General features: G+C 37.3%; 1 protein-coding gene, 1 non-coding gene and 2 pseudogenes across 5 annotated transcripts; 3 read left to right on the top strand and 1 right to left on the bottom strand.

Annotated features, from left to right (window-relative positions):
• Nucleotides 1-9: 9 nt before the first annotated feature.
• Nucleotides 10-1869, top strand: LOC112783526 (probable LRR receptor-like serine/threonine-protein kinase At5g45780; annotated as a pseudogene).
• A 640-nt stretch (nucleotides 1870-2509) lies between these two features.
• On the bottom strand, nucleotides 2510-7537 carry LOC112783231 (uncharacterized). 4 transcript variants are annotated; one of them, XR_003193343.3, is made up of 6 exons: nucleotides 6492-7537; nucleotides 3503-3643; nucleotides 3252-3347; nucleotides 3067-3126; nucleotides 2883-2974; nucleotides 2510-2771 (listed from the first exon to the last, which is right to left on the bottom strand). XR_003193343.3 is itself a non-coding variant. In XM_025826071.3 (6 exons), exons 2-6 carry the CDS (start codon nucleotides 3614-3616, stop codon nucleotides 2606-2608), a joined length of 501 nt encoding a protein of 166 aa, XP_025681856.1. In that variant the 5' UTR covers nucleotides 3617-3643; nucleotides 6492-7537; the 3' UTR covers nucleotides 2510-2605. The 4 variants fall into 4 exon arrangements, 2 of the variants coding, with proteins under 2 accessions (XP_025681856.1, XP_072086569.1); XR_011879086.1 differs by having other exon boundaries at nucleotides 3503-5912; nucleotides 6492-6795; XM_025826071.3 differs by having other exon boundaries at nucleotides 2883-2947.
• Nucleotides 7538-9853: 2316 nt separating this feature from the next.
• On the top strand, nucleotides 9854-13022 carry LOC112783714 (proline-rich receptor-like protein kinase PERK13; annotated as a pseudogene).
• Nucleotides 13023-18261: 5239 nt separating this feature from the next.
• On the top strand, nucleotides 18262-18369 carry LOC112787919 (small nucleolar RNA R71). Its single transcript, XR_003195303.1, has one exon. It is a non-coding gene; the product is annotated as a small nucleolar RNA R71 (small nucleolar RNA).
• Nucleotides 18370-25559: the final 7190 nt, after the last annotated feature.

The following is a 25559-nucleotide window of genomic DNA, read 5'->3' as shown; positions in this document are numbered from 1 at the left end:
AATAGTATTTTAGGAAATAACTTCCTTTGTACATCTCCTTCGGAACATTGTATGGACATTTCAAAACCACTAAACGGTAATATATTTAACTTTTATTTATTAAAACCCAATAATCAGTGGACTATGTTACAGATAATGATTCAATTACAGATACAGGATCATCTCAGAAAGTCAAGAGTCATCACCAAAGGGTGATTTCTGTTGTTGTTGGCATCAGTTGCACATTTATAATTTCAGTGATGCTTGTGTGTTAGTTGCATTGGTACAGATCACGCATCCTCTATACATCTTATGGTACCTCCTTAAATGAACTTCATTACCTTTTTTATTGCTTCTAGATATGCACATATTCTGACAATATGTAATAATTGACATCTGAAGTGGAGCAAGATTGTGAATTTGATATTGGCCGTTTGAAGAGGTTCACCTTCCGTGAACTACAAATTGCTACTGGAAATTTCAGTCAAAAGAACATCCTTGGACAAGGAGGCTTTGGCATTGTCTACAAAGGATGCCTTACAAACAAAATGCTGGTGGCAATGAAGAGGCTGAGATCCCAATTACACTGGAGAAATGCAATTTCAAACTAAAGTTGAGATGATCGGCTTGGCCGTGCATCGTAACCTTTTGCGTCTCTATGGATTTTGTATGACTCCAGATGAAAGGTTACTTGTTTATCCCTACATGCCTAATGGCAGTGTTGCTGATCGCTTGAGAGGTTTGTTTCATATTAATCCTTATCATTTGTTGTTCATCCTATCTTATAGTTAAGACAATGTGTCTCAAAATTAATGTCAATTACTGATTCCATTACATGGGGAAACAAGAAACAGTGATTCTCCTTGTATAGTTGGTAGTTAGAGGCCTAAATCTTATGTATTGGTGCTACCAATTATTCATTAATTTGTTTGTTCTTTTATTAACTTGTGATATGTTTAGTGTTTGATGGATTTTATCTTTTCCCTTGTTCCGAAGCAGACACATGCCGAGAAAAGCCATCTCTGGACTGGAACAGGCGAATGCGAGTTGCTGTTGGCGCTGCACGCGGGCTTCTGTATTTACACGAGCAGTGCAACCCTAAAATAATCCACAGGGATGTTAAGGCTGCAAACATTTTGCTAGACGAAAGTTTTGAAGCTGTGGTGGGGGATTTTGGCCTTGCTAAGCTGTTGGATCAAAGGGATTCGCATGTCACCACCGCCGTGCGCGGTACAGTAGGCCACATTGCCCCGGAGTATCTCTCCACTGGACAGTCTTCTGAGAAAACAGATGTTTTTGGATTTGGCATATTACTTCTGGAGCTCATAACAGGACAAAAGGCACTAGATGCTGGGAATGGTCAAGTACAAAAGGGAATGATTCTTGATTGGGTAAGTAACAAGTAAATTTTTTCAAATGTTTTGTTGCTTCACAACCAAGTAATCTTAAAATCAATGCAACATGTCATTATTGCTCAATTCTAGTTTCATGTAATCCATTTTTTTTCCATCATTGAGTATATATTGACCTTAAACTTTGAGTAATGTGTACTGGCCTGAATTCCTGAAGGTTAAGACATTATTTGAGGAGAAGCGGCTAGAAGTGTTAGTTGATAGGGATCTAAGGGGATGCTTTGATCCAGTTGACCTAGAAATGGCAGTGGAGCTGTCTTTACAGTGCACTCAGTCACTTCCGAGTCTGCGGCCGAAGATGTCGGAAGTCTTGAAGATTCTAGAAGGCCTGGTTGGGCATTCGGCGCAGCCGGAGGAGCCGCAAGGAGGGTCTAACTTATATGAAGAAAGAGCATGCAGTTTCTCCCAAAATTATAGTGATGTTCATGAAGAACCTTCCTTTGTTATTGAAGCCATTGAGCTTTCTGGTCCTCGGTGACAATAAAGTGTAGTTTATTCCATTTTGTAAATGAATTTTGCATTTTATGAATATAGAAACGTACATAGAAATATATTTATTTTTCATGCTCTCTATCTATCTACTTAATATACTAAAATTGGTTTTCCTTCAACTAATAAAGGTGAGGTGTCGATTCCTCGTAATTCCATTTTCCCTCCAAAATGAATGCAGTTTTTTTTATTTTAAATTATTTTATAAAAAATATCTTTAGTATAATAATATTATAATTAATATTTAATAAATAATACATAATTATACTAATTTAGAAACATATTTTCATTATAATTATATCAAATCAATATTTAATACATAATTAAACTACTTATTAATTATTAATTAAAAATACTTTTAATTATCTTAATAATAATAATAATATATGATAATGTCACCGGTCTAATCATGATAAGAATATTTAATTCTAATCATAAAATGATCAAATTTATGATATTAATAGCGGACATTAATTTTAAATATTTTTATTCAATTTATTCTAGTCTCTTCATTGGTGTAAAATTCTAACCCTCAAAATTACATCAGCATCTCTGTTTTCATCTTCTCTTCTTTTATCACCGTAAGAATTTTATTCATTTTGTTTGATAAGTAATGATGAACGAAGAGAGAAATAAAGAGAATTCAAATAGAAACAACAAATTGTGAGAAACTACATCAAAGTCTGATCCAGAACCAGTACTAGATACTCCTAAATTAAACTATCCTAAATTAAACTATCTATATGTTCGGCCAAGAAAAAAAAACCCATTTGGCCAAGAAAAACAAAGACAGACACTTTCAAAATAGTTTTTAGAGAATATCCTTCAGCTTCATTTTCTATGGATGACAACTCTGTTTTGAAAGTCCTCTTAGCTTCATCTATGGCTAACCTGCATCACAATCCACATCCACAAAGTTGCACTAAGTTGCACTTTAAAGAGGATAAAGTTACAAAAAAAAACTAGTGGGTCAACTGGTCAATCAGTTAAATTAAAATGGACCTCAATTTATTGTGATTAATCTCCATATCAATCCTCAGTTTCTCAATCTCACTTTGCAGCTTCATCTACATTATAAATTTTCCATCTTAAATCTATATCAATATAATCAAATCTATATCAATATAATCAAATTTCTCATCTCATGATTAAATGAGAATATGAGATATGCACAAATTCCAAATACCTGTGAGCTCTCCACTTCAGCTTTGGGTTTCAACTGATTGGACTCTTCAAGCATTTCAATCTTTCAAGGGACAAAAAGAAAAAGGAGGGAAAAAAAATTTATGTTAGTACACGAAACTACTATTTTAGATTCCAAGAAAGTGGTAAAGTTCACAAACAAAGAATACAAACATCAAAAGACCTCACCCTCTTCCAGAATGATTCTTGAAAATTTTCCCAAACTTCAGCAGTTATTGCCTCAGCCTGCTTTTTGGGCAGTCCTTGCTCCTCAAGTCCCCTAGTCTAAAAAGCAAAAGCCATAAGCAAGACAAAAAATGGTAAGACAAACCACTCATTAACACTCATTATCGAGCTTAAAATTGCACATTAGTTAGAAAACACAACAAAAAACCATGAAAACAGAAAATAAAAATGGTAAGAAGGTAAATTTAAATTACAATAGCGGTTGTATCACCAATCCCTCCCTTTGCGGAAAATAATCTGAGACTTGAGTTGAAAGTTGAGGACCTAAAGCCCGACAATTGAGCCAATCGCTTGCAAGCCGCAGCCATTTCCTCAAAACCCTAAATGTGAAGAAACTGAATCCAAGGACAGAAAATTAATCAAACACGAACGAGGCCAAGAAAGCAGAATAATTTTTCCATGATTTGATTTTGATTCCTCACAAATCAATACAATTTATCGGGAACCAAAAAAGATGAGAAGGAAAAGGAATTGCAGACACCAAAAGGGAACTAGGAGGCACATCACATGTTTATATTTGCCCAGAGATGTGTTATCACAAACCAATCTTCAATTCAACACATATCACATCTTATCTTTCTCTAATCTAAATTAAGAAAAAAAAATCCTATATTTGGTCCTACCTTTTTTTTTTATGACTAAACAAAAAAGAAAGAAAGAAAAAGGCAAAGCTAAATTAATTGGCTAGATTCATATCTAAATCTATTAAATGTTGAATATCACTAGGGGTGGACATGGTTTGGATTTTTATAAATCCAAACTAGATCCACTTCAGAACCAGTTTTATGGTTCATGAAACTAAACCAGAACTGGATTGAAGAGAAAAACCAGTTCTAAACCGGTTTGAAAAAATAAAAACCAGTTTTAAACCGGTTTTAGAATTTAAATCCGGTTTTACTTACAAACCGGTTTTCAATTCGGTTTTACATACAAACCGTTTTAAATCCGGTTTTTTTTTATAAAATCCAGTTTTAAAACCAGTTTCTTCAACCAAAAATCCAATTTTAAAACTAGTTTTTAAAAATCCAATTTTCAAACCAGATATTTTAACAAAAAATCCACTTTTAAAACCAGTTTCTAGAAATTCAATTTTCAAACCATAATTTTTAAAACCACTGTTAATAAGTGATCAGTACATTGCTAATTAGCTATCTAACGTGAACCAATAGACTAAATCACAAGTCAAATTTGGAAATACATGATAGTTGATCATTCCATCTTTCAGTATCTTAAAGCGTGATCTATTAACATAACAATTAACAAATGAAGATATCTTAGATGACCAAAAGAAATCAGAGCACTGCACAGTAAACAGGACCCAATAACTTAGAAAACATGCACACACAACACATATACATGTACAACATCCAAGAGATCTTATCAAAGAATATAATGTTACGTGGTCCATATATTCCAATCTTATCAAAGCAATTTCTCTAATCAAATAAATATACACATTCATAAGCTAAAACCCCCAAATACAACAATTAGAACCTAGAACCTTAACACTAAAAAACACACCTTCTTTAACAATCAAAACCTAGAACCCTAACAATTAGAAATAATACACATTCATAAGCTAAAACCCCCAAATATAACAAACTGCATAAACAAATACAACAATCAACAACAATTAGCAATTTCAAAATACACTGAACATAGAACATAAATTATTCAAACAGAAGCAGAAATTCAAACAAATCCAGCCGGTTGCGACATTCATGACTATCTGAGATACCATGAGAGCCGGCCAGAGCTGCAGATAAACCAGGAGATAGAGCTGGAGTTCGAGGATATATGCATTAAAAATCAAAATTGGAAACAAAGAATCATATAAAAGTTTAACAGAAGCAGCAGAACAACAAAATAAAATAGGTTCAACAAATAATCAATAACATTTCCAAAAAATCAACAATAAATACTCAATAGGGAATAATAATCAACAAGGTTTTGAAAACCGAACCGGTCATCGAACCGTTTTAGTTACTGGTTCACTAATTCATCGGTTCAACCGGTTCAACCGTGGTCTAACCGGAAAAACCATTTAATAATAAAATAATAAATAAATTATAAATAAACGCCTAACACATACTTGTAGTGTAATACAAACTTAGTCATTCCATAAGAAAATCACCACCATCTATAACAAAATGCAATTCCAATCATTGAATACTATTCAATAGGTCAACACTATTCAAACAAAATGCAATTTTGTTCAAACAAAATGCAATTCTAATCATTTAATAAGTTAATACTGTACAATCTTACAACTAAGTAGCAAGACCTCTTCTACAATTAAGCTCAACCTAATCACCGAACCAAACCTTCTCAAAACATAACAATTATCAAAATTTATCACAATCTAAACTCAAGCTCAACCTAATTACTGAACCAAACCTTCTCAAAATATAACAGTTATCAAAATTTATCACAACTAAACTCATCTAACAAACAGCTCAAAACTCCAGGCCATCAACAAACACTAACTAACATAGGCAACAAAGATCAATGGATTTAAGGTGAATCAAAGAGCTTCATCTAATATGTCTTCTCCATGAATCCTAAGATGTGAAGCTTCATATAAGCTTAAGAGTCCCTCAACATCTGTGGCAAATTTTTCATTGAAATTAATAAATCATTCACAAAATTAAAAACAGCAGCAGCACCGCCAAAGAATTAATAGCAGCACAGAATTAATACTACCAACAGCATTCAGCAACAAAGATTATCATTCAGCAACAAACAATATTTGATTTGATTTCTATTTTACCATTAAGCAACAAACATAACAAAACAGTAACAGCTAATCCCTAACAATTTATAAGTAACAGTAACAATTTATCCCTAACAAAACAGTAACAGCTTATCAGTAGCAATTTATCATCAATCAATAAGTCAGTAACAGAGTTAATCAATCAAGAGCAGGCCAGAACAAGCCAGAGTAGTGAGCAAAGCCAATCAACTAAGAACAAGCACTAAGCACTGACAGAGCATTCAATCTCAAGCACAAAGTAAAAAAAGAAAACAGCAACGCATCACTTAATCAATAATCATCAAGCAATGAAAACAAAAACACTAGAAATGACTATCACTGACCATCGATGAACAAGCACGAAGAGGGTTTGATTTCTGAACAGACAATAAAAAAACACAAAGAACAAGCCACTAGCAGTGAGTATTGACCTTCGACGGACGACGAAGAGCTGTTGAGCGCGCAGACGACGGCGACCAGGCGATTCGTGAGAGCGAACAGGGGATGTAGAGCGAACAGGGGTTGGTGAGATCGAAGTAGCGAACGCCGATAGCACGAAGACGGAAGTTCTTGAGTGCAACGGAGGCGGCAGCAGCAGTTTCCCACTCCGACAGACGGCGACAAGATTGGTGGAGGCTAGGGTTTCTTTCTTTGGTGAAGCTAGGGCATTTGCTGAAGGGAAGAGTTAGAGAAAGGAATGGGGCTGGGGGAGAAACGCGTGCAACCTTTTCATTCAACGAAAGAAGGAAACGGCGTCGTTTCTTATAAACCGGCCGGGTTCCGGTCCGGTCTGACCAACCGGTTCTCGGCCGGTTCAGCGGTTCATATCCGGTTTTTAAAATAGCGGTTTCTGTTAGTAAACCGAACCGTTTAAGCTGTCGGTTCACGGTTGGATCGGTTCGACTGGCCGGTCCGATCCGGTTTTCAGAACATTGATAATCAATAAAAAACAAATCAACAATAAAAGAGGTTTAACACCAAGTCCCATAACTGCATAATTATAACAGATTTTGAAAATACAATAAAAAAATCAGAACCCTAAACACAGAATTTGAATGACAGAATCATCAAAATAGAAATGAAAATTCAGAATCATAAACACAAATTGAAACCCAAAATCATCAGAATTAAAAAAATCCTACTAAAGAAGACGGAGACGTATGGCAGAGTAGTAGAGGACAATTACGACGCTGCAATCAGCAACCTGTGACTGCAATATCGGAGACGGCGCTGTGCAGGGGAAAGGGAGGGGAGCTCTGGGGTCTGGGCTCGCTCCCTGACTGAGGGTTAGTGTGCGACGGCGAGAAGGAAGCGCGACGAGGAAGGGAGGCAGAGAAAGGATCGCGCCGAGAAGAAGGAGCGCGATGCGGAAGGGCCGCCGTGACTGTGCTGTCCGGCGAGTCAGATGCAGAGAGGAGGGTGGGAGGAGGAGTTTTGGCGTTGTGGAGTGGTCGAGTGAAGAGAGTGGCGGCTAGCTAGGTTATCTGCTTGAGGGAGGGGGCTTTATAAATTAGGCTTTTTAAGTGAACCGGTTCGGTTCGGTTCGGTTAGGGTTTTTTTTGAAGAACCAAAAACCGAACCAAACCGCAAAAAAACTGCAAAATGTTATTTTTTCGGTTTTTTCGGTTTTTGATTTATTCAGTTTTTCGGTTTGGTTGGTCGGTTTTGTTTGGTTTGGATCGGTTTTGAACACCCCTATCACATAGTATAAAGAACAACTGATTAGTTTTGTTAATATTTTTATAGACTACTTACTACAACATATCTGGATTATTGGACTCTTAAGTCTTAAACAACTCAGCATTAATATTAAAATTAAAATGATGGGCTAATCTCAAAAACTGAGGACTTTCACTCTTAAACCATCCCCACGTTTGTTCTCACAATTAACAGATGTATTTTTCTTTTTTCTATCTCCTTCTAAAACTCCTAAACCTCCTTCACAAATACTTTAATACCAATATTGTTCTTCTCTTCTCTCTCTGTCATTTCTGTCCAACTTTCAGGGCTAATTCGTAGAATATATACTAGTATCTGTACATAGGTACAAATCAGATATAGGATCTATTTTGAATTCGCTAAGAACCCAAAACGATATTAAATTTTGCAACAAAATGTCTTGTTACATTATTTAGCAACCTTTTCTTGCTAAAGACTAAAGCCACTCCCTCAAAGTAGAAGCAAAGCTTCGATATAGCTTTTGTTTCTTCCCCAGCCACATAAGAATGAAAAAGAATACAAAAAAAGGGAACAAAAAAAAAAAAATAGTGCGTTGGATGAGAGATAAAATATTCAGCCTTAATAACACAAAAGCAACAAGATAGCTGAGAAATTCGGCATGATCAAATCAATAAATTGCAATTCCAATTCATCAGCACATAATACATATTCACTAAACCATATAGCATAACAGCATGGCAAATAGCAATAATAAAGTAAAAACCAAAGAATCCAGCAATCAATATCATGGATTAACAGAATTTAGACAATCAGATCAAGTAACCAATTTAGCTCGTTGGCAAATTATCCATTAATCCAACAAAAACATCAATCAAACTGGTTCAACAGAATATAACAGTAAACTCAGAAAAACAGTAGTAAAATAGTGAATCTCCACCATACATCACCAACTTAGAACAATTCCAAATACATTGAGCCAAGAATCAGAAACTAGTAAACTAACTAAATTAACCTAACCCAGTGGCAAGAAAAATAGAAGAATAACAAGTTTGGAAGGTAGAAACATCATAAGCAAACAAAGACTACGAGCATTAGGTAATGGTCCTAACGCTGTGACCACACCTGTGACGGCAAGTCGGCGAGACGGAGACGGTGAAATCAAAGGATGACAACCGCAAACGAGAAAGGAGAAGACCGAAGGAGAAGCGCCGAGGGAAGCTCGACGCCACATAAAATTAATGCAATGTGGTTTGGATTTTTTAAAAAAAAAAACTGGTTTTTTTAAAATGGTTTGGTTTGGAGTGATATTTCCATGGTTGACTCTAATTCGAATAAATGTCCGCGTTAAAAGCAGCTGCTTTAGCCATACAATCTACAACACTATTCGTATTTCTCTGCATTAAAGAATAGAGATTCTCTAATTCCAATTCATAAGCTCCTGTTCATGCTTTGTCAAATCTCATTTCGGAATATCATTACCAAACATTCTTTGGTTTATCAAAACAAGCTTTTAAACAGTCTGTTTTGCAAATAACCTCACGAAATCTACTATCCCAAGTTATAAGTAAACCTCTCCAAATCGCATACAATTCAGCAAAAAGAACACTGCACACTTCGATTTTTTCAATACAACCTCTCAACCAACATCCATCAGAATTTCGAATGATACAACCAAAACCAGCATCAGAGGCGGATTGATGGGGGCCTAAGGTGGCATGGTCTCCCCCAAGATTTTTCAAAAAAAAATTAGTAAATAGTAATAATTAATAATATTAAATATTTTTTATAATATGATGTTAAAATAAAGGTGAGTTCTACCCAACCCCCTCTATTCCAACATGTAAATTACCCCTTGTGACGTGGCGTGTTTTAATTGGATGCTTAGTTTTAGTTTGAGTTAATTTAACTCAATAAGAGTTAATATGTTAACTAAAGTAGGGTAATTTTGTAATTAAATATTTTTATAAGAAGGATAAATATATAATTTCTATAAACATTAAAAAGTAAAATTATATTTTTATCATTGTGCAAAAACTCAATTCACCTCGATCCCATTTTTTTCTGAAATTGAAGAAAAAATCAACTCAACTCTGTACAATGGAAAGCTGTTTCCATTTCCAATAAAGATAATTTTGTTGGAGAAAAAACAGAGGAAACTGTGAGCGCCTACGAACTTGTAGAGCACCCAGACTACTCCTTTTGTTTTGGTGATATTGTGTTTGCGGCTCAAATGATAGTAGGTGTCTCACGGCTTGCTCAGACTCAAAATCAATCATCCCCATTCAGAGTTCAGAGCTTGAGCTTCAATGGCGACGAAGAAGCAGAACGATGATAACACCAAGAAGGCGGGCTTTACTCACTAGTGCCCCCCCAGTCCCCAACCTTCGTTCTCACCGTCCAAGAAGCCGTACGCTCACCATCGTTCTCACCCTCAAGCAGCCGACTCGCTTTCGCCCTTCCCTCAACTCCCCTTTTCTAGCAAAACAGTTCTGGAACTGCCCTCCTGAGGTTTTTTTTAGATAACTTATTTTTCATGAATTTGATTTGCCTGAATTATGATACAGTTCTGAATTTATTTGTTATTGATTTGATATTGTTTGGAAATTTTGTTATTGATTTGATATTGTTCTGAAAAATTTCATGATTTTTTGTTTCTTCAATCTGATATAGTTCTAAAATCTGAGATAGTGAGCGTGGTCAGAGAAATTCTTACCTATACTGAGAGCAAATCTCTCTCATGCTCTAAGCCAATCTGTTAACCATAACTCACAGAGCCGTCAGCCAATGCTAACCTTGTATTAGTTAGATAGTTTCAAGGGTTGGCTTCATGTTAAACTGATTCATGAAATACTTACTTAATTTCTTGTGTAAGATAATGGCAAGTCAGTGACTGACTTGAAGATGGTTCAGCTATGCCGAGTTAGAACTTGCCACTGGTGGATTCTCTGAGGCCAACTTCCTGGCTGAGGGGGGATTTGGATCCGTTCACAGAGGGGTTCTACCGAATGGACAAGTCGTTGCTGTCAAGCAACATAAATTGGCTAGTTCTCAAGGTGACCTTGAGTTTTGCTCAGAGGTAGAAGTCCTGAGTTGTGCTCAGCACCGAAATGTTGTTATGCTGATTGGATTCTGTATAGAGGATAAGAGAAGGCTACTAGTTTACGAGTACATATGCAATGGATCATTGGATTCACATTTATATGGTGATTTCTCTTGCTCTCTTGCATCCGAACTTCTGTTCTTACAGAATTTTTTTCAATTGCACTAGACTATAATATCAGACTTATGTTTGCTACTTTGATTTTTATTAATCTGATGCCAACTAAAAGCAGGTGGTGAAGTAGGATTAATGTGACGATGTTTTTCATTTTGAATACAGTGATTGAAACAAGACATATATTTTCCTGATATGATTGAAAATTAGTCTAATATTTCAAACTATTTCAGGGAGACAGCGAGAACCATTAGAATGGGTTGCACGGCAAAAAATTGCCATTGGAGCTGCTCGTGGGTTACAATATCTTCATGAAGAGTGCAGAGTGGAATGCATTATCCACCGTGACATGCGGCCTAACAACATTCTCATAACTCATGATTTTGAACCACTGGTATGGTAGTGCTTGCCTATTGTACAATGCATTCTTGTAGGTTTGTAGTTTACACTATAAAAGGCACCTTTACCTCACTTTTGAATATCCACCCATCTACATTTTTAAATTTAATTACCATTGGATGTAAAAGACAAAATTTTCTGAGTCTTGTATAGATTACATTCTAAACTCTGGTGTATGCTGAATTTGAGTTGGATTACATACATGCCTAATTTTTTTAACAGCATTATATTGTGATTTCAAGGTTGGTGATTTTGGATTGGCGAGGTGACAACCTGATGGAGACACGGGTGTGGAAACCCGAGTAATTGGAACATTCAGGTATGTATTTGTGTTTGTCCTGAATGGTTTTCATAATCAAAACTTGTCTGAGAAATATGAACTCACAATTAAGATATGTCGTTATTGTGTAGGTATTTGGCTCCTGAATATGCTCAAAGCGGCCAAATAACTGAAAAAGCTGATGTTTATTCATTTGGGGTGGTATTGGTGGAGCTTGTTACAGGGAGAAAAGCTGTGGATCTCATGCGGCCTAAGGGACAGCAGTGTCTTACTGAGTGGGTAAGTTATATTTGCAATTTTTACTCGAATCATTCTGTGAAAAGTTTCACCTTTTATTTTATCCCCAACCAAACATTGCCTAAGATTTAAAGTATGGCTATGTCTATAATTAACAATCAGAAATCCTATATTAATATCCTTTTATGTTTCTGGTTGTTCATGCCAAGTCTTGTCGAAATTTGAGTAAATGTCTTGATATTTAACAGGCACCACCTCTGTTGGAAGAATATGCCATTGAGGAACTGATTGATCCAAGGCTGGGGAACCAATACTTAGAAAATGAGGTCTATTGCATGTTGCATGCTGCATCATTATGCATACGGCGAGATCCTCATTCTAGACCACGCATGTCACAGGTAAACAAGTTCTTGAACTTATTTTTTGTTGGAAAAAATTGCTTTGAAGAATTCTCAATCACATATTTATTATAATTTGATCAAACTCTGTTTTAAGTTAAAATCAATAGGAAAAGCTAATGCTGCATGTTTCGATCATGTTTTTTGAATTTGACCATGTTCCCTGACTAACTGTTTTTAAAATTATTTTTGCTTGTTTATTCAAGGTTCTTCGTATACTGGACGGCGACATGGTCATGGACACAAGTTACATTTCAACTCCAAGTTATGATGTGGGAAACCGGAGTGGCCGAATCTGGTCGGAGCCGCTGCAGAGGCAGCACCATTACAGCGGTCCTCTGTTAGAGGAGTCACTTGAATCATTCAGTGGGAAGATATCTCTTGACAAATACAAGCCTGCATATTGGGATAGGGACAACAAAGCAAGAAGGACTTCATGTGAAGATGACATTTAGAAAGGGGTTGATACTTGATCAAAATTGAAAATTGCTTTTTTCTTGTTATGCTAAATTTGTTTATTTTCCCTCCTATTTTGTAATTTTGCATCTTTCTATCTATGTTTCTGCAGTGATCTAATTTTGCATGTGTATAATAGCAGGGTGAAAGTAGGATAGGTAAAAAAATATAGAAGCTTTTGAAATTCTTCAGGGAAAATCATGTACACACTATTGTGCCTAAAAGGGCCTCTTTGACTTGAGAGAGTTTGTGGGGTCTTGAAATGAAATGAAATGGAGTAGCTTCTTCTAAGTTCAAAGATTGTTGGTTTAATTATCCCTTTTCACTTTCCATGTGCGTGTCCATGCACATGCATGCGTTGAGAAGCAAACAAACATGGTTTGATGGTTGTCACCTAAAGTTCTGAACCAACTTGGACAGTGACACAGACAAATCAGAGTTAGCCTTTTACTAAAATCACAGGGTAATTAATAATGACACTTCACCTTTTTGAGTTTGAATGATATCAGAAACATTTTATTTATGAAAATGTACACTAAACTCTAATATATGCAAGTCTCATGACTCATGACACAATATCTTCATATTTTATAAAATATAGCACTAATCTTAATATCTCATAATTAAAAAAGAGGTAAGTATAGACATGACAAAACAAAAGCAAAAAATGCTGAATATATAGTAGCAGTTAATGAGACTGATAGAGTTTATCCATTTTAAAAATCTTAAAATTTTGAAGCAATTAATAAAACCAAAAAATCTTGGTTGGCTGATGTTGACAATGTCCTATGCTTTTTTGAATTCTTGACTTCTAGGAATCATGTGAAGCAAAATTCATTGGTTGGCTGATGATGACAATCCTGAGAGGGTTCAGACAACATAAATTCATTGGTTGGCTTGCTTCCCTTTCTTCTAATGCTTCCTCATTTTAGACCTTGCGTATCTACAAGAAAATATTTAGGGACATAAGACATCAATCCTAGCTAGAGTATCTAAAATTAATAGAAACCATTAGGTTAGAAGTTACTCTATGTGCATGCCACCCCGATCTGACGACGACAGCATGCTGCCCTGAAGCTGCTCCATGACCTTAGTAGCTTGTTCAACTACCTGTAAAAGAATAAAGGTTAGTAAATTGATAAGGGGTAAGCAAGCAAAATTTACTACACTGACCATCAGGGGATTGAACAAGAACTATGACTCACATCAAAATCAGCAAATGTAACCGGCATTCCTCCTCTAGAACGGATTTTGACCATGTTGAATCCAGCATACCTGGAAAATGGATTTAAGACATTAAAGCTCGATAGTAAAAACTCAAAATCAAGTGGAAGATGAACATTGCAAGATCAAGATATAAGAAGAACCAGTAGGTCCAGCACTGCTCCAATAAGAACAACTTTACTATAAACACAACAACTCACACTGAGAAAGTTTGTCTGAGTTCATCTTCAGTGCAGTTTGGACCAAGATTTGCCATGAAGAGAATAGATCATGGTCCTCCATCAGGACCTCTTTCATGCTGCTCCTACAGAAAAAATATTGCAATAAAAAGATGAAAAATTGCAACCTCACTATTGAACACGAAATGTGTTGATGCTTAATTGATAGCGGTTTTTGTTCTCAACAATAAACCTCGAAACTGGAACGGACCGGTCGATCGGATCTTTATCCATTGAGGTTCAGAATGATTGGCATCTATAGGAACTCAGAGTTCAGATAGTGTTATTGATTCTCCTAGTTCAGTATGATGATTCTTGAACACAGTTATTTTATGAGTCTTGGCCGTGGCCCTAAGCACTTTGTTTTCCAGTATTACCACCGGATACATAAATGCCACAGACACATAACTGGGTGAACCTTTTCAGATTGTGACTCAGCTTTGCTAAAGTCCCCAATTAGAGGTGTCTAGGGTTCTTAAGCACACTTTCTCTTTTTTTTTTTTTGCTTTGGACCTTGACTTTAACCGCTCAATCTCAAGTTTTCACTTGACACCTACACGCCACAAGCACATGGTTAGGGACAGCTTGGTTTAGCCGCTTAGACCAGGATTTTATTCCTTTAGGCCCTCCTATCCATTGATGCTCAAAGCCTTGGGATCCTTTTTATTTGCCCTTGCCTTTTGGTTTTAAGGGTTATTGGCTTTTTGCTCTTGCCTCTTGGTTTTAAGAGCTTTTGGCTTTTTCTGCTTGCTTTTTCTTTTTCTTTCTATTTTTTTTCGCTACTTTTTTTTTTCTGCAAGCTTTGTTCTTTGCTGCTTTTTCTTGCTTCAAGAATCATTTTTATGATTTTTCAGATTATCAAATAACATGTCTCCTTTTCATCATTCTTTCAAGAGCCAACATATTTAACATTCTTAAACAACAGCTTCAAAAGACATATGCACTGTTCAAGAATTCATTCAGAAAACAAGAAGCATTGTCACCACATCAATATAATTAAACTAAGTTCAAGGATAAATTCGAAACTCATGTACTTCTTGTTCTTTTGAATTAAAATATTTTTTATTTAAGAGAGGTGATGGATTCATAGGACATTCATAACTTTAAGACAAAGTTACTAACTACTAATGATCATGTAATGAAGACACAAACATAGATAAGCACATAACATAGAAAACGAAAAATAGAAGAAGTAAGAACAAGGAATGAATCCACCTTAGTGATGGTGGCGTTCCCTTCTTGAGGAACCAATGATGTCCTTGAGCTCTTCTATGTCTCTTCCTTGTCTTTGTTGCTCCTCCCTCATTGCTTTTTGATCTTCTCTGATTTCCTGAAGGATGATGGAGTGCTCTTGATGTTCCACCCTTAGTTGTCCCATGTTGGAACTTAATTCTCCTAGGGAGGTGTTGATTTGCTCCAAAACAATTCTGTGGAGGAAAGTGCATCCCTTGAGGTATCTCATGGATTTCTTGATGATGAGCTTCTTCATGTGCCTGTTGAGATCCATGAATGTGCTCTCTTGTTTGCTCCATCCTTTTCTTAGAGATGGGCTTGTGAGATGAATCTTTCCATCTCCCATGGCTCAGAGGTGGAAGCAATTGTCTTCCCTTTCCTCTTTCTTGAGGTTTCTCTGGCCTTAGGTGCCATTAATGGTTATGGAAAAATAAAAAAGCTATGCTTTTACCACACCAAACTTATAATGTTGCTCGTCCTCGAGCAAAAGAAGAAAGAATAAAAGAAGAAGAAGATATGGAGGAGATGGAGGGATGTGTGTATGGACGTGAGTGGTGAATGGAAAACAGAAGGGATGATCATGAATGGAGAAAGAGAGGGTGAGGTGGGTAGGGATCCTGTGGGGTCCACAGATCCTGAGATGATCCTATGGGGTCCACAGATCCTGAGGTGTTCAAGGATTTACAACCTTGCACCAAATTAGACATGTAAAATGCCCTTGCACACAACTCTGGGCGTTCAGTGCCAGGTTGGTGCCCATTTTGGGCGTTCAACGCCCATTTGTTGCCCATTTCTGGCGTTGAACGCCAGAACCATGCTTGTTCTGGGCGTTCAGCGCCAGCTCTTCTCCAGGGTGCAATTCGGGCGTTCAAACGCCCAGATGCTGCCCATTTTGGGAGTTCAGTGCCCAGATACTGCCCATTTTGGGCGTTCAGCGCCAGAACCATGCTCTGTTCTGGCGTTGAACGCCAGACAGGTGCTTCCTCTAGGGTGTGATTTTTTCTTCTGCTGTTTTTTATTCCGTTTTCAATTTTTATATTTATTTTGTGACTCCACATGATCATGAACCTATAAAGACATATAACTGAAAAAATATAGTTAGATAAATAAAAATTGGGTTGCCTCCCAACAAGCGCTTCTTTAATGTCAATAGCTTGACAGTGGGCTCTCATGGAGCCTCACAGATGTTCAGAGCATTGTTGAGACTCTCCAACACCAAACTTAGAGTTTGGATATGGGAGTTCAACACCAAACTTAGAGTTTGGTTGTGGCCTCCCAACACCAAACTTAGAGTTGACTGTGGGGGCTTTGTTTGACTCTGCTTTGAGAGAAGCTTTTTTCGCTTCCTCTCCATGGATGCAGAGAGATATCCTTGAGTTGTAAACACAAGGTTGTCCTCATTTATTTGAAGGATCAACTCTCCTCTGTCCACATCAATCACAGCTCTTGCTGTGGCTAGGAAGGGGCTTCCTAGGATGATGGATTCATCCTCATCCCTCCCAGTATCTAGGACTATGAAATCAGCAGGGATGTAAAGGCCCTCAACCCTTACTAACACGTCCTCTACTTGTCCATAAGCCTATTTTCTGGAATTGTCTGCCATCTCTAATGAGATTTTGGCGGCTTGCACCTCAAAGACTCCCAATTTCTCCATTACAGAGAGGGACATGAGGTTTATCCCTGAACCAAGGTCACACAGAGCCTTAAAGGTCATGGTGCCTATGGTACAATGTATTAAGAACTTTCCAGGATCCTGTTTCTTCTGAGGCAATGTCAGTTGATCCAGATCACTTAGTTCATTGGTGAACAAGGGAGGTTCATCTTCCCAAGTCTCATTACCAAATAATTCGGCATTCAGCTTCATGATTACACCAAGAAACTTGGCAGCTTGCTCTTCAGTAACATCCTCATTCTCTTCAGAAGAGGAATACTCATCAGAGCTCATGAATGGCATAAGGAGGTTCAATAGAATCTCTATGGTCTTTAGATGAGTCTCAGATTCCTTTGGTTCCTCAGAGGGAAACTCCTTATTGGTCACTGGACGTCCCAGGAGGTCTTCCTCCTTGGGATTCACGTCCTCTCCTTCCCTTACAGGTTCGGCCATGGTGATCAATTCAATGGCCTGCACTCTCCTTTTGGATTCTCCTCTGTATTGCTTGGGAGAGTACTAGGAGGGATTTCAGTGATCCTTTTACTCAGCTGGCCCACTTGTGCTTCTAAATTTCTAATGGAAGACATTGTTTCATTCATGAAACTCACAGTGGCTTTAGATAGATCAGAGACTAAATTTGCTAAGCTAGATGGATTCTTCTCAGAATTCTCTGTCTGTTGCTGAGTGGATGATGGAAAAGGCTTGCTATTGCTAAACCTGTTTCTTCCACCATTATTAAAGCCTTGTTGAGGCTTTTGATCCTTCCATGAGAAATTTGGATGATTTCTCCATGATGGATTATAGGTGTTTCCATAAGGTTCACCTAAGTAATTTACCTCTGCTATTGCAGGGTTCTCAGGATCATAAGCTTCTTCTTCAGAAGATGCCTCTTGAGTACTGTTGGATGCAGTTTGCATCCCATTCAGACTCTGAGAGATCATATTGACTTGCTGAGTCAATATTTTGTTCTGAGCCAATATGGCATTCAGAGTATCAATTTCAAGAACTCCCTTCTTCATAGGCGTCCCATTACTCACAGGATTCCTCTCAGAAGTGTACATGAACTGGTTATTAGCAACCATGTCAATGAGTTCTTGAGCTTCTGAAGGCGTTTTTTTTAGGTGAATGGATCCACCTGCAGAAGTATCCAATGACATCTTTGATAGCTCAGATAAACCATCATAGAATATATCCAGGATGGTCCATTCTGAAAGCATGTCAGAAGGACACTTTTTGGTCAGTTGCTTGTATCTTTCCCAAGCTTCATAGAGGGATTCATCTTCTTTCTGTCTGAAAGTTTGAACATCCGCTCTAAGCTTGCTCAGCTTTTGAGGAGGAAAGTACTTGGCTAAGAAAGCCGTGACCAGATTATCCCAAGAGTTCAGGCTGTCTTTGGGTTGAGATTCCAACCACACTCTAGCTCTGTCTCTTACAGCAAAAGGGAAAAGCATGAGCCTGTAGACTTCATGATCTACTCCATTAGTCTTAACAGTATCACATATCTGCAAGAATTTAGTTAAGAACTGAAAAGGATCTTCAGATGGAAGTCCATGAAACTTGTAGTTCTGCTGCATCAGAGAAACTAGCTGAGGTTTCAGCTCAAAATTGTTTGCTCCAATGGTGGGGATGGAGATGCTTCTTCCATGTAAATTGGACTTAGGTGCAGTAAAGTCACCAAGCATTCTCCTTGCATTATTGTTGTTGGGTTCGGCTGCCATCTCCTTTACTTGTTCGAAATTTTCAATAAGGTTGTCTCTGGATTGTTGTACTTTAGCTTCTCTTAGTTTCCTCTTCAGAGTCCTTTCAGGTTCTGGATCAGCTTCAACAAGAATGCCTTTTTCTTTGTTCTTGCTCATAAGAAAGAGAAGAGAACAAGAAAAGAAGAGGAATCCTCTATGTCACAGTAAAGAGGTTCCTTATTGTTAGTAGAAGAAGAAAAGGAATAAGGGTGAAGAAGAATGAAGAATCCAAACACAAAGGTGATGATAGGAGCAGAGATGTGAGATGAAGAGAGGTGTTAGTAGATGAATAAATAAATAGAAGGGGATGAGAGGAGGAGAGAATTTTGGAAAATAATTTTTGAAAAAGAGTTAGTGATTTTCGAAAATAGTTTTTTTTGAAAAAGGTTAGTAGTTTTTTTCGAAAATTAAAATAAAAAATTAAAATAATTAGTTAATTAAAAAGAAATTTTGAAAAAGAGGGAAGATATTTTCGAAAATTAGAGAGAGAGAGTTAGTTAGGTAGTTTTGAAAAAGATAAGAAACAAACAAAAAAGTTAGTTAGTTAGTTGAAACAAATTTTGAAAATCAATTTTGAAAAGATAAGAAGATAAGAAGTTAGAAAAGATATTTTGAAATCAACTTTTTGAAAAAGATATGATGAGAAGATATTTTTAAAAAGATATGATTGAAATTAGTTTTGAAAAAGATTTGATTTTTAAAATCACAATTAATGACTTGATTCACAAGAAATCACAAGGTATGATTCTAGAACTTAAAGTTTGAATCTTTCTTAACAAGTAAGTAACAAACTTGAAATTTTTGAATCAAAATATTAATTGATGATGCTATTTTCGAAAATTATGTAATAAAATTAAGAAAAAGATTTTTGAAAAATATTTTTTTGGAATTTTCGAAAATAACTAAGAAAAATGAAAAAAGATTTGATTTTTGAAAAAGATTTTGAAAAAGATAAGATTTTTAAAATGAAAATTTGATTTGACTCATAAAAATAACTTGATTTTAAAAATTTTTGAAAAAGTCAAATCTAATTTTCGAATTTATGAGAGAAAAAGGGAAAGATATTTTTTTGATTTTTTTTTTGAAATTTTTATGATGAGAGAGAAAAACAAGAAAAATGATGCAATGCATGAAAGTTATGGATCAAAACAATGAATGCATGCAAGAATGCTATGAATGTCAAGATGAACATCAAGAACACTATGAATGTCAAGATGAGCACCATGAACATATTTTTGAAAAATTTTTTATGCAAAGAAAACATGCAAGACACCAAACTTAGAATTCTTTAATGCTTAGACACTAAGAATTCAAGAATGCATATGAAAAACAAGAAAAGACACAAAACATGCAAATGCAAAGATCAAACAAGAAGACTTACCAAGAACAACTTGAAGATCATGAAGAACACTATGAATGCATGAAAATTTTCGAAAAATGCAAGATGCACATGCAATTGACACCAAACTTATAACATGACTCAAGACTCAAACAAGAAACACAAAAATATTTTTGATTTTTATGATTTTATTATTTTTTTTATTTTCTTTTAATTTTTTTTTCGAAAATCATTTTGAAAAAGAAAAATAAGGATTCCAAAATTTTTAATATGAATTCTAGGAATCTTATGCTCTTTAGTTTAAAGCTCCAATCAAAGGGTCAGGCATGGCTTAATAGCCAGCCAAGCTTTAGCATGTAACATCAGAGAATATACTGCTTATTACTTATCAAGGTAACTTACTTCTATGCTGATGGTTTGGAAGCCTCAGTCCAAAAGAATTTAGACATGGCTTTACAGCCAGTCAGGCTTCATATGCTTCATGAAATACTAGAATTCATTCTTAAAAATTCTGAAGAAAAATGTATTTTTGAAAACACTTTTATTTTTTTCGAAAACAGATGAGAAATTTTTTGAAAGAAATTTTTTTTTTTGAAAAATTTTTGAAAATAAAACAAAAGGAAAATTACCTAATCTGAGCAACAAGATGAACCGTCAGTTGTCCAAACTCGAACAATCCCCAGCAATGGCGCCAAAAACTTGGTGCACGAAATTGTGATCTCTGGTAATGGCTCCAAAGGCTTGGTGCTCTAATCTCAATTCATAAATTGTCACAACTTCGATACAACTAACCAGCAAGTGCACTGGGTCGTCCAAGTCATAAACCTTACGTGAGTAAGGGTCGATCCCACGGAGATTGTTGGTATGAAGCAAGCTATGGTCACCTTGTAAATCTCAGTCAGGCGGATGCAAAATAGTTATGGAGTTTTCGAAAATAGTATAATAAAATAGGGATAGAAATACTTATGTAAATCATTGGTGAGAATTTCAGATAAGCGCATAGAGATGCTTTCGTTCCTCTGAACATCTGCTTTCCTGCTGTCTTCATCCAATCAGTCTTACTCCTTTCCCTGGCTGGCTTTATGTAAGGATGTCCTCGGTGCCAATGGCTACTTTCAATCCTCTCGGGAAAATGGTCCAAATGCTCTGTCACAGCACGGCTAATTGTCTGGAGGCATCACACTTGTCGATGGTTGCATCCTATTCCTCTCTGTGAAAATGGTCCGATGCGCTGTCACTGCATGGCTAATCATCTTGGAGGTTCTCGATCATACTGGAATAGGATTTACTATCCTTTTGCGTCTGTCACTACGCCCAGCACTCGCGAGTTTGGAGTTCGTCATAGTCATTCAATCCCAGAGTCCTACTCGGAATACCACAGACAAGGTTTAGACTTTCCGGACTCTCATGAATGCCGCCATCAATCTAGCTTATACCACGAAGATTCTGATTAAGAGATCTAAGAGATACTCATTCAATCTGATGTAGAACGGAAGTGGTTGTCAGGCACGCGTTCATAGGAAATGATGATGATTGTCACGTTCATCACATTCAGGTTGAAGTGCGAATGAATATCTTAGAAGCGAAATAAGATGAATTGAATAGAAAACAGTAGTACTTTGCATTAATCTTTGAGGAACAGCAGAGCTCCACACCTTAATCTATGGAGTGTAGAAACTCTACCGTTGAGAATACATAAGTGATAATGGAGTTCATTGGTCTCGGCCCCAGAGGGGAACTGAAGTAACCAAGACTACGAATACAATGATAAAAAGTTTTATTTATAATAAACTAGTCACTAGGGTTTACAGAAGTAAGTAATTGATGCATAAATCCACTTCCGGGGCCCACTTGGTGTGTGCTTGGGCTGAGCTTGAAGTCTACACGTGGAGAGGTCATTCTTGGAGTTGAACGCCAGCTTTTGTGCCATTTTGGGCGTTGAACTCCACTTTGCAACTTGTTTCTGGCGCTGGACGCCAGAATTGGGCAGAGAGCTGGCGTTGAACGCCAGTTTGTGTCATCTAAACTCATGCAAAGTATGGACTATTATACATTTCTGGAAAGGCCTGGATGTCTACTTTCCAACACAAATGGAAGCGCGCCATTTTGAGTTCTGTAGCTCCAGAAAATCCACTTTGAGTGCAGGGAGGTCAGAATCCAACAGCATCAGCAGTCCTTCTTCAACCTCTGAATCTGATTTTTGTCTCAAGTCCCTCAATTTCAGCCAGAAAATACCTGAAATCACAGAAAAACTCACAAACTCATAGTAAAGTCCAGAAATGTGAATTTAACATAAAAACTAATGAAAACATCCCTAAAAGTAACTAGATTCTACTAAAAACATACTAAAAACAATGCCAAAAAGCGTATAAATTATCCGCTCATCAAGTAGCGATTGGGAAATCGCGCAGTGTCCTTTGATGGAAAAGCTTTCTCCTTTTCATCAACCTTGAGAATCCTCTTAACTCTTTTTGTTTAGGGCTTGACTGCAGTTGAAGAAGGCTCTGCCACTAGTGCTCTTTTAGTTCCTCTTCTTGCTGGTGGTTTGGGAGTAGCTTTCTCTTTTCCTTTCTTGGTGGCCATCCTGAAAAAGGGAAGAGAAAGTAAATTAAATTCAAAGGGATATACAGCAAGGAAGGGAACGGAAAAGGTGGTGATGGATGCACATTAAGATATACTGACATTAACACATGCTCGCGAGTACATGTGAAAAGCCATCAATGGAAAATAGCTAGTGCATATAAGGACAAGTGAATGCAAGGTGTTTATTGGCATGCCGGCAAAGGCCATGAGTAGCATGAATCAGGCATTACTTGTAATAAATCGCCATGTTTGTATTGACAATTAAATTCAAGTAATACAATAGTAAAGAGAATTTATGAAAAAGCAAGCATTGAATAGTAGAAAGTATAATAGAGAAGTGCATAATGCCATATGAGCTTTTTCACAAACACATAGCATGCATGGTGAATAAGGTATAGAAAGTATTAAAGTGAACATGCAAGCAACTCTTTAAAGAAAATAATATATAATTGCCACACAATTTGCAACAATCCACAAGCATATAATGAGGAATAATGACTCAAATAAATTTCTAACACCATGTAAAAAGGAAAAGAAGAAGAAAGAAAATATGAAAAATGAAAAGGAAAAGAAAAGAAAAGAAAATAACTTATAAAATAATAAGAATGATAGAAAAGGAAAGAGGGAAGAAGAAAATAGAACCTTGGTAATGGAGGTGAGAGAGAGAGAGAGTGAAAGGTGAGATAGAAGAGGGAAGGGAGAAGGAAGGAATAAGGAGGGAAAAGAAAAATTAGGATTTGGAGAAGAGAAAGATAAGATATTTTGGCAATTTAGGTTGAGCTGTGCGGCGCATGCGACGCGGCCGCGTGGGCGCGTGAATGCGCTTCAAGTAAGGTGACACGGTCGCGTCGGTCACGCGGTCGCGTGACCCATGTTATGCTTCTGGCGCGAGTTACACTCTGTTCAAATTAATTTATTTGCCAAAATTGGGGTGACGCGATCGCGTCGGTCACACGATCGCGTGAGTGGGCTCCAGAAAGGAATGACGCTGACGCATCAGCGACGCGGTCGCGTGATAGGGATTGTGCGTCCAGCACCAATCCAGCACCACTCTCGCACAATATTTCGTTGTGCACCCTTTTTACGTCGAAAATCAGGGCACGGGGCCGCGTGGGTCACGCGGTCGCGTGGGAAGCCATTATTCCCATGTGACGCGGATGCATCAGCGACGCGGTCGTGTGGGACGATTTGTGCCATTGGCACACCTCCAGCCACGCTCTAGCGTGACTCTCTGTTCGTTTTTATTTTTTTCCCCTCTCCATGCGACTCGGACGCGTTGCTGATGCGATCGCGTCGCGTGGCAATTTTTTTTTTTAAATTAAAGGTATGCAGATGCACGAAATGTACTGATAAAGAGAAGAGTCATTGAATAGGAAAAACTAAAAATAAAGAAAAGAACGATCATACCATGGTGGGTTGTCTCCCACCTAGCACTTTGCTTTAACGCCCGTAAGTTGGATGCTCCACTAGCTCAATCTTCTACTATGTGGGGATCTTCCAAGAGGAAGATCTCAAGTTCCTTGTTTCTCTGCATCTTCTCGCCATGGTATAGCTTCAGATGTTGTCCATTAACCTTGAAAGTTCAGAGCTTGAGGGATGGCTTAGGTGATAAACTCCGTATGGTTCGGCCTTCTCTACTCTATATGGACCTTCCCATCTTGATCTCAACTTGCCTGGCATGAGCCTCAGTCGAGATTTATAAAGGAGGACTAAATCCCCATGTTGGAACTCTTTCTTTTTGATGTTCTGATCATGTACAGCCTTCATCTTCTCCTTGTATAGTCTTGAGTTCTCATAAGCTTCTAGGCGAAGGCTCTCCAGTTCTTGCAGTTGCAACTTCCTTTCAGCTCCTGCTTTCTCCATTCCCATGTTGCACTCCTTGACTGCCCAAAAGGCTTTGTGCTCCACTTCAACTGGTAGATGGAAAGCTTTTCCATAAACTAAGCGGAAAGGACTCATCCCAATGGGTGTTTTATATGCTGTTCTATATGCCCAGAGTGCATCTTGTAGCCTGGTGCTCCAGTCCTTTCTATGAGGTTTGACTATCTTCTGCAAGATACGCTTTATCTCTCTGTTTGACACCTCGGCTTGCCCATTGGTCTGAGGGTGGTATGCTATTGCAACCTTATGAATTATCCCATGCTTCCTCATTAATCCTGTTAGTCTCCTGTTACAAAAATGGGTGCCTTGATCGCTCACGATTGCTCGTGGTGATCCAAAGCGACAAATAATATGGTTTCTCACAAAGGAAACAATAGTGTTAGCATCATCAGTGCGGGTAGGAATTGCTTCCACCCATTTGGAAACACAATCCACAGCTAATAATATATAAAAATATCCATTAAAATTTGGAAATGGACACATGAAGTCAATGCCCCAAACATAAAAAATTTCACAAAAAAGCATAATTTGTTGAGGCATCTCATCCCTCCTGGATATATTACCAAATTTTTGGCATGGGAGACAAGATTTACAAAACTCAGCAGCGTCTCTAAAAAGAGTAGGCCACCAGAATCCACAGTCTAAGATCTTCCTAGCTGTTCTTTGAGGGCCAAAATGTCCTCCACTCTCAGATGAGTGACAGGCCTCTAAAATGGACTGAAATTCTAATTGAGACACACAACGTCTAATTACCTGATCAGCGCCACATCTCCATAAATATGGGTCATCCCATATATAATATTTAGACTCGCTTTTCAGCTTGTCTCTTTGATGCTTAGAAAAGTTTGGAGGAAATGTGCGGCTAACTAGATAATTAGCTACAGGTGCATACCAAGGGACTACCTCAGATACTGCTTACAGGTTATCAAATGGGAAATTATCATCTATAGGAGTAGAATCATCCTTA

The sequence above is a fragment of the Arachis hypogaea genome, chromosome 20, assembly GCF_003086295.3.
Source record: "Arachis hypogaea cultivar Tifrunner chromosome 20, arahy.Tifrunner.gnm2.J5K5, whole genome shotgun sequence".
Classification (NCBI taxonomy): domain Eukaryota; kingdom Viridiplantae; phylum Streptophyta; class Magnoliopsida; order Fabales; family Fabaceae; genus Arachis; species Arachis hypogaea.
This window is presented reverse-complemented; position numbering and strand designations above follow the sequence as displayed.

Excerpts from the sequence above, each read along its gene's own strand:
- LOC112783231 (XM_025826071.3), bottom strand. The coding sequence starts at position 3,616 with ATGGCTGCGGCTTGCAAGCGATTGGCTCAATTGTCGGGCTTTAGGTCC. Across the intron at positions 3,348-3,502 it reads TTGGTGATACAACCGCTATT|ACTAGGGGACTTGAGGAGCA; the intron begins GTAATTTAAATT and ends TTTGCTTTTTAG. Across the intron at positions 3,127-3,251 it reads AAGAATCATTCTGGAAGAGG|ATTGAAATGCTTGAAGAGTC; the intron begins GTGAGGTCTTTT and ends GTCCCTTGAAAG.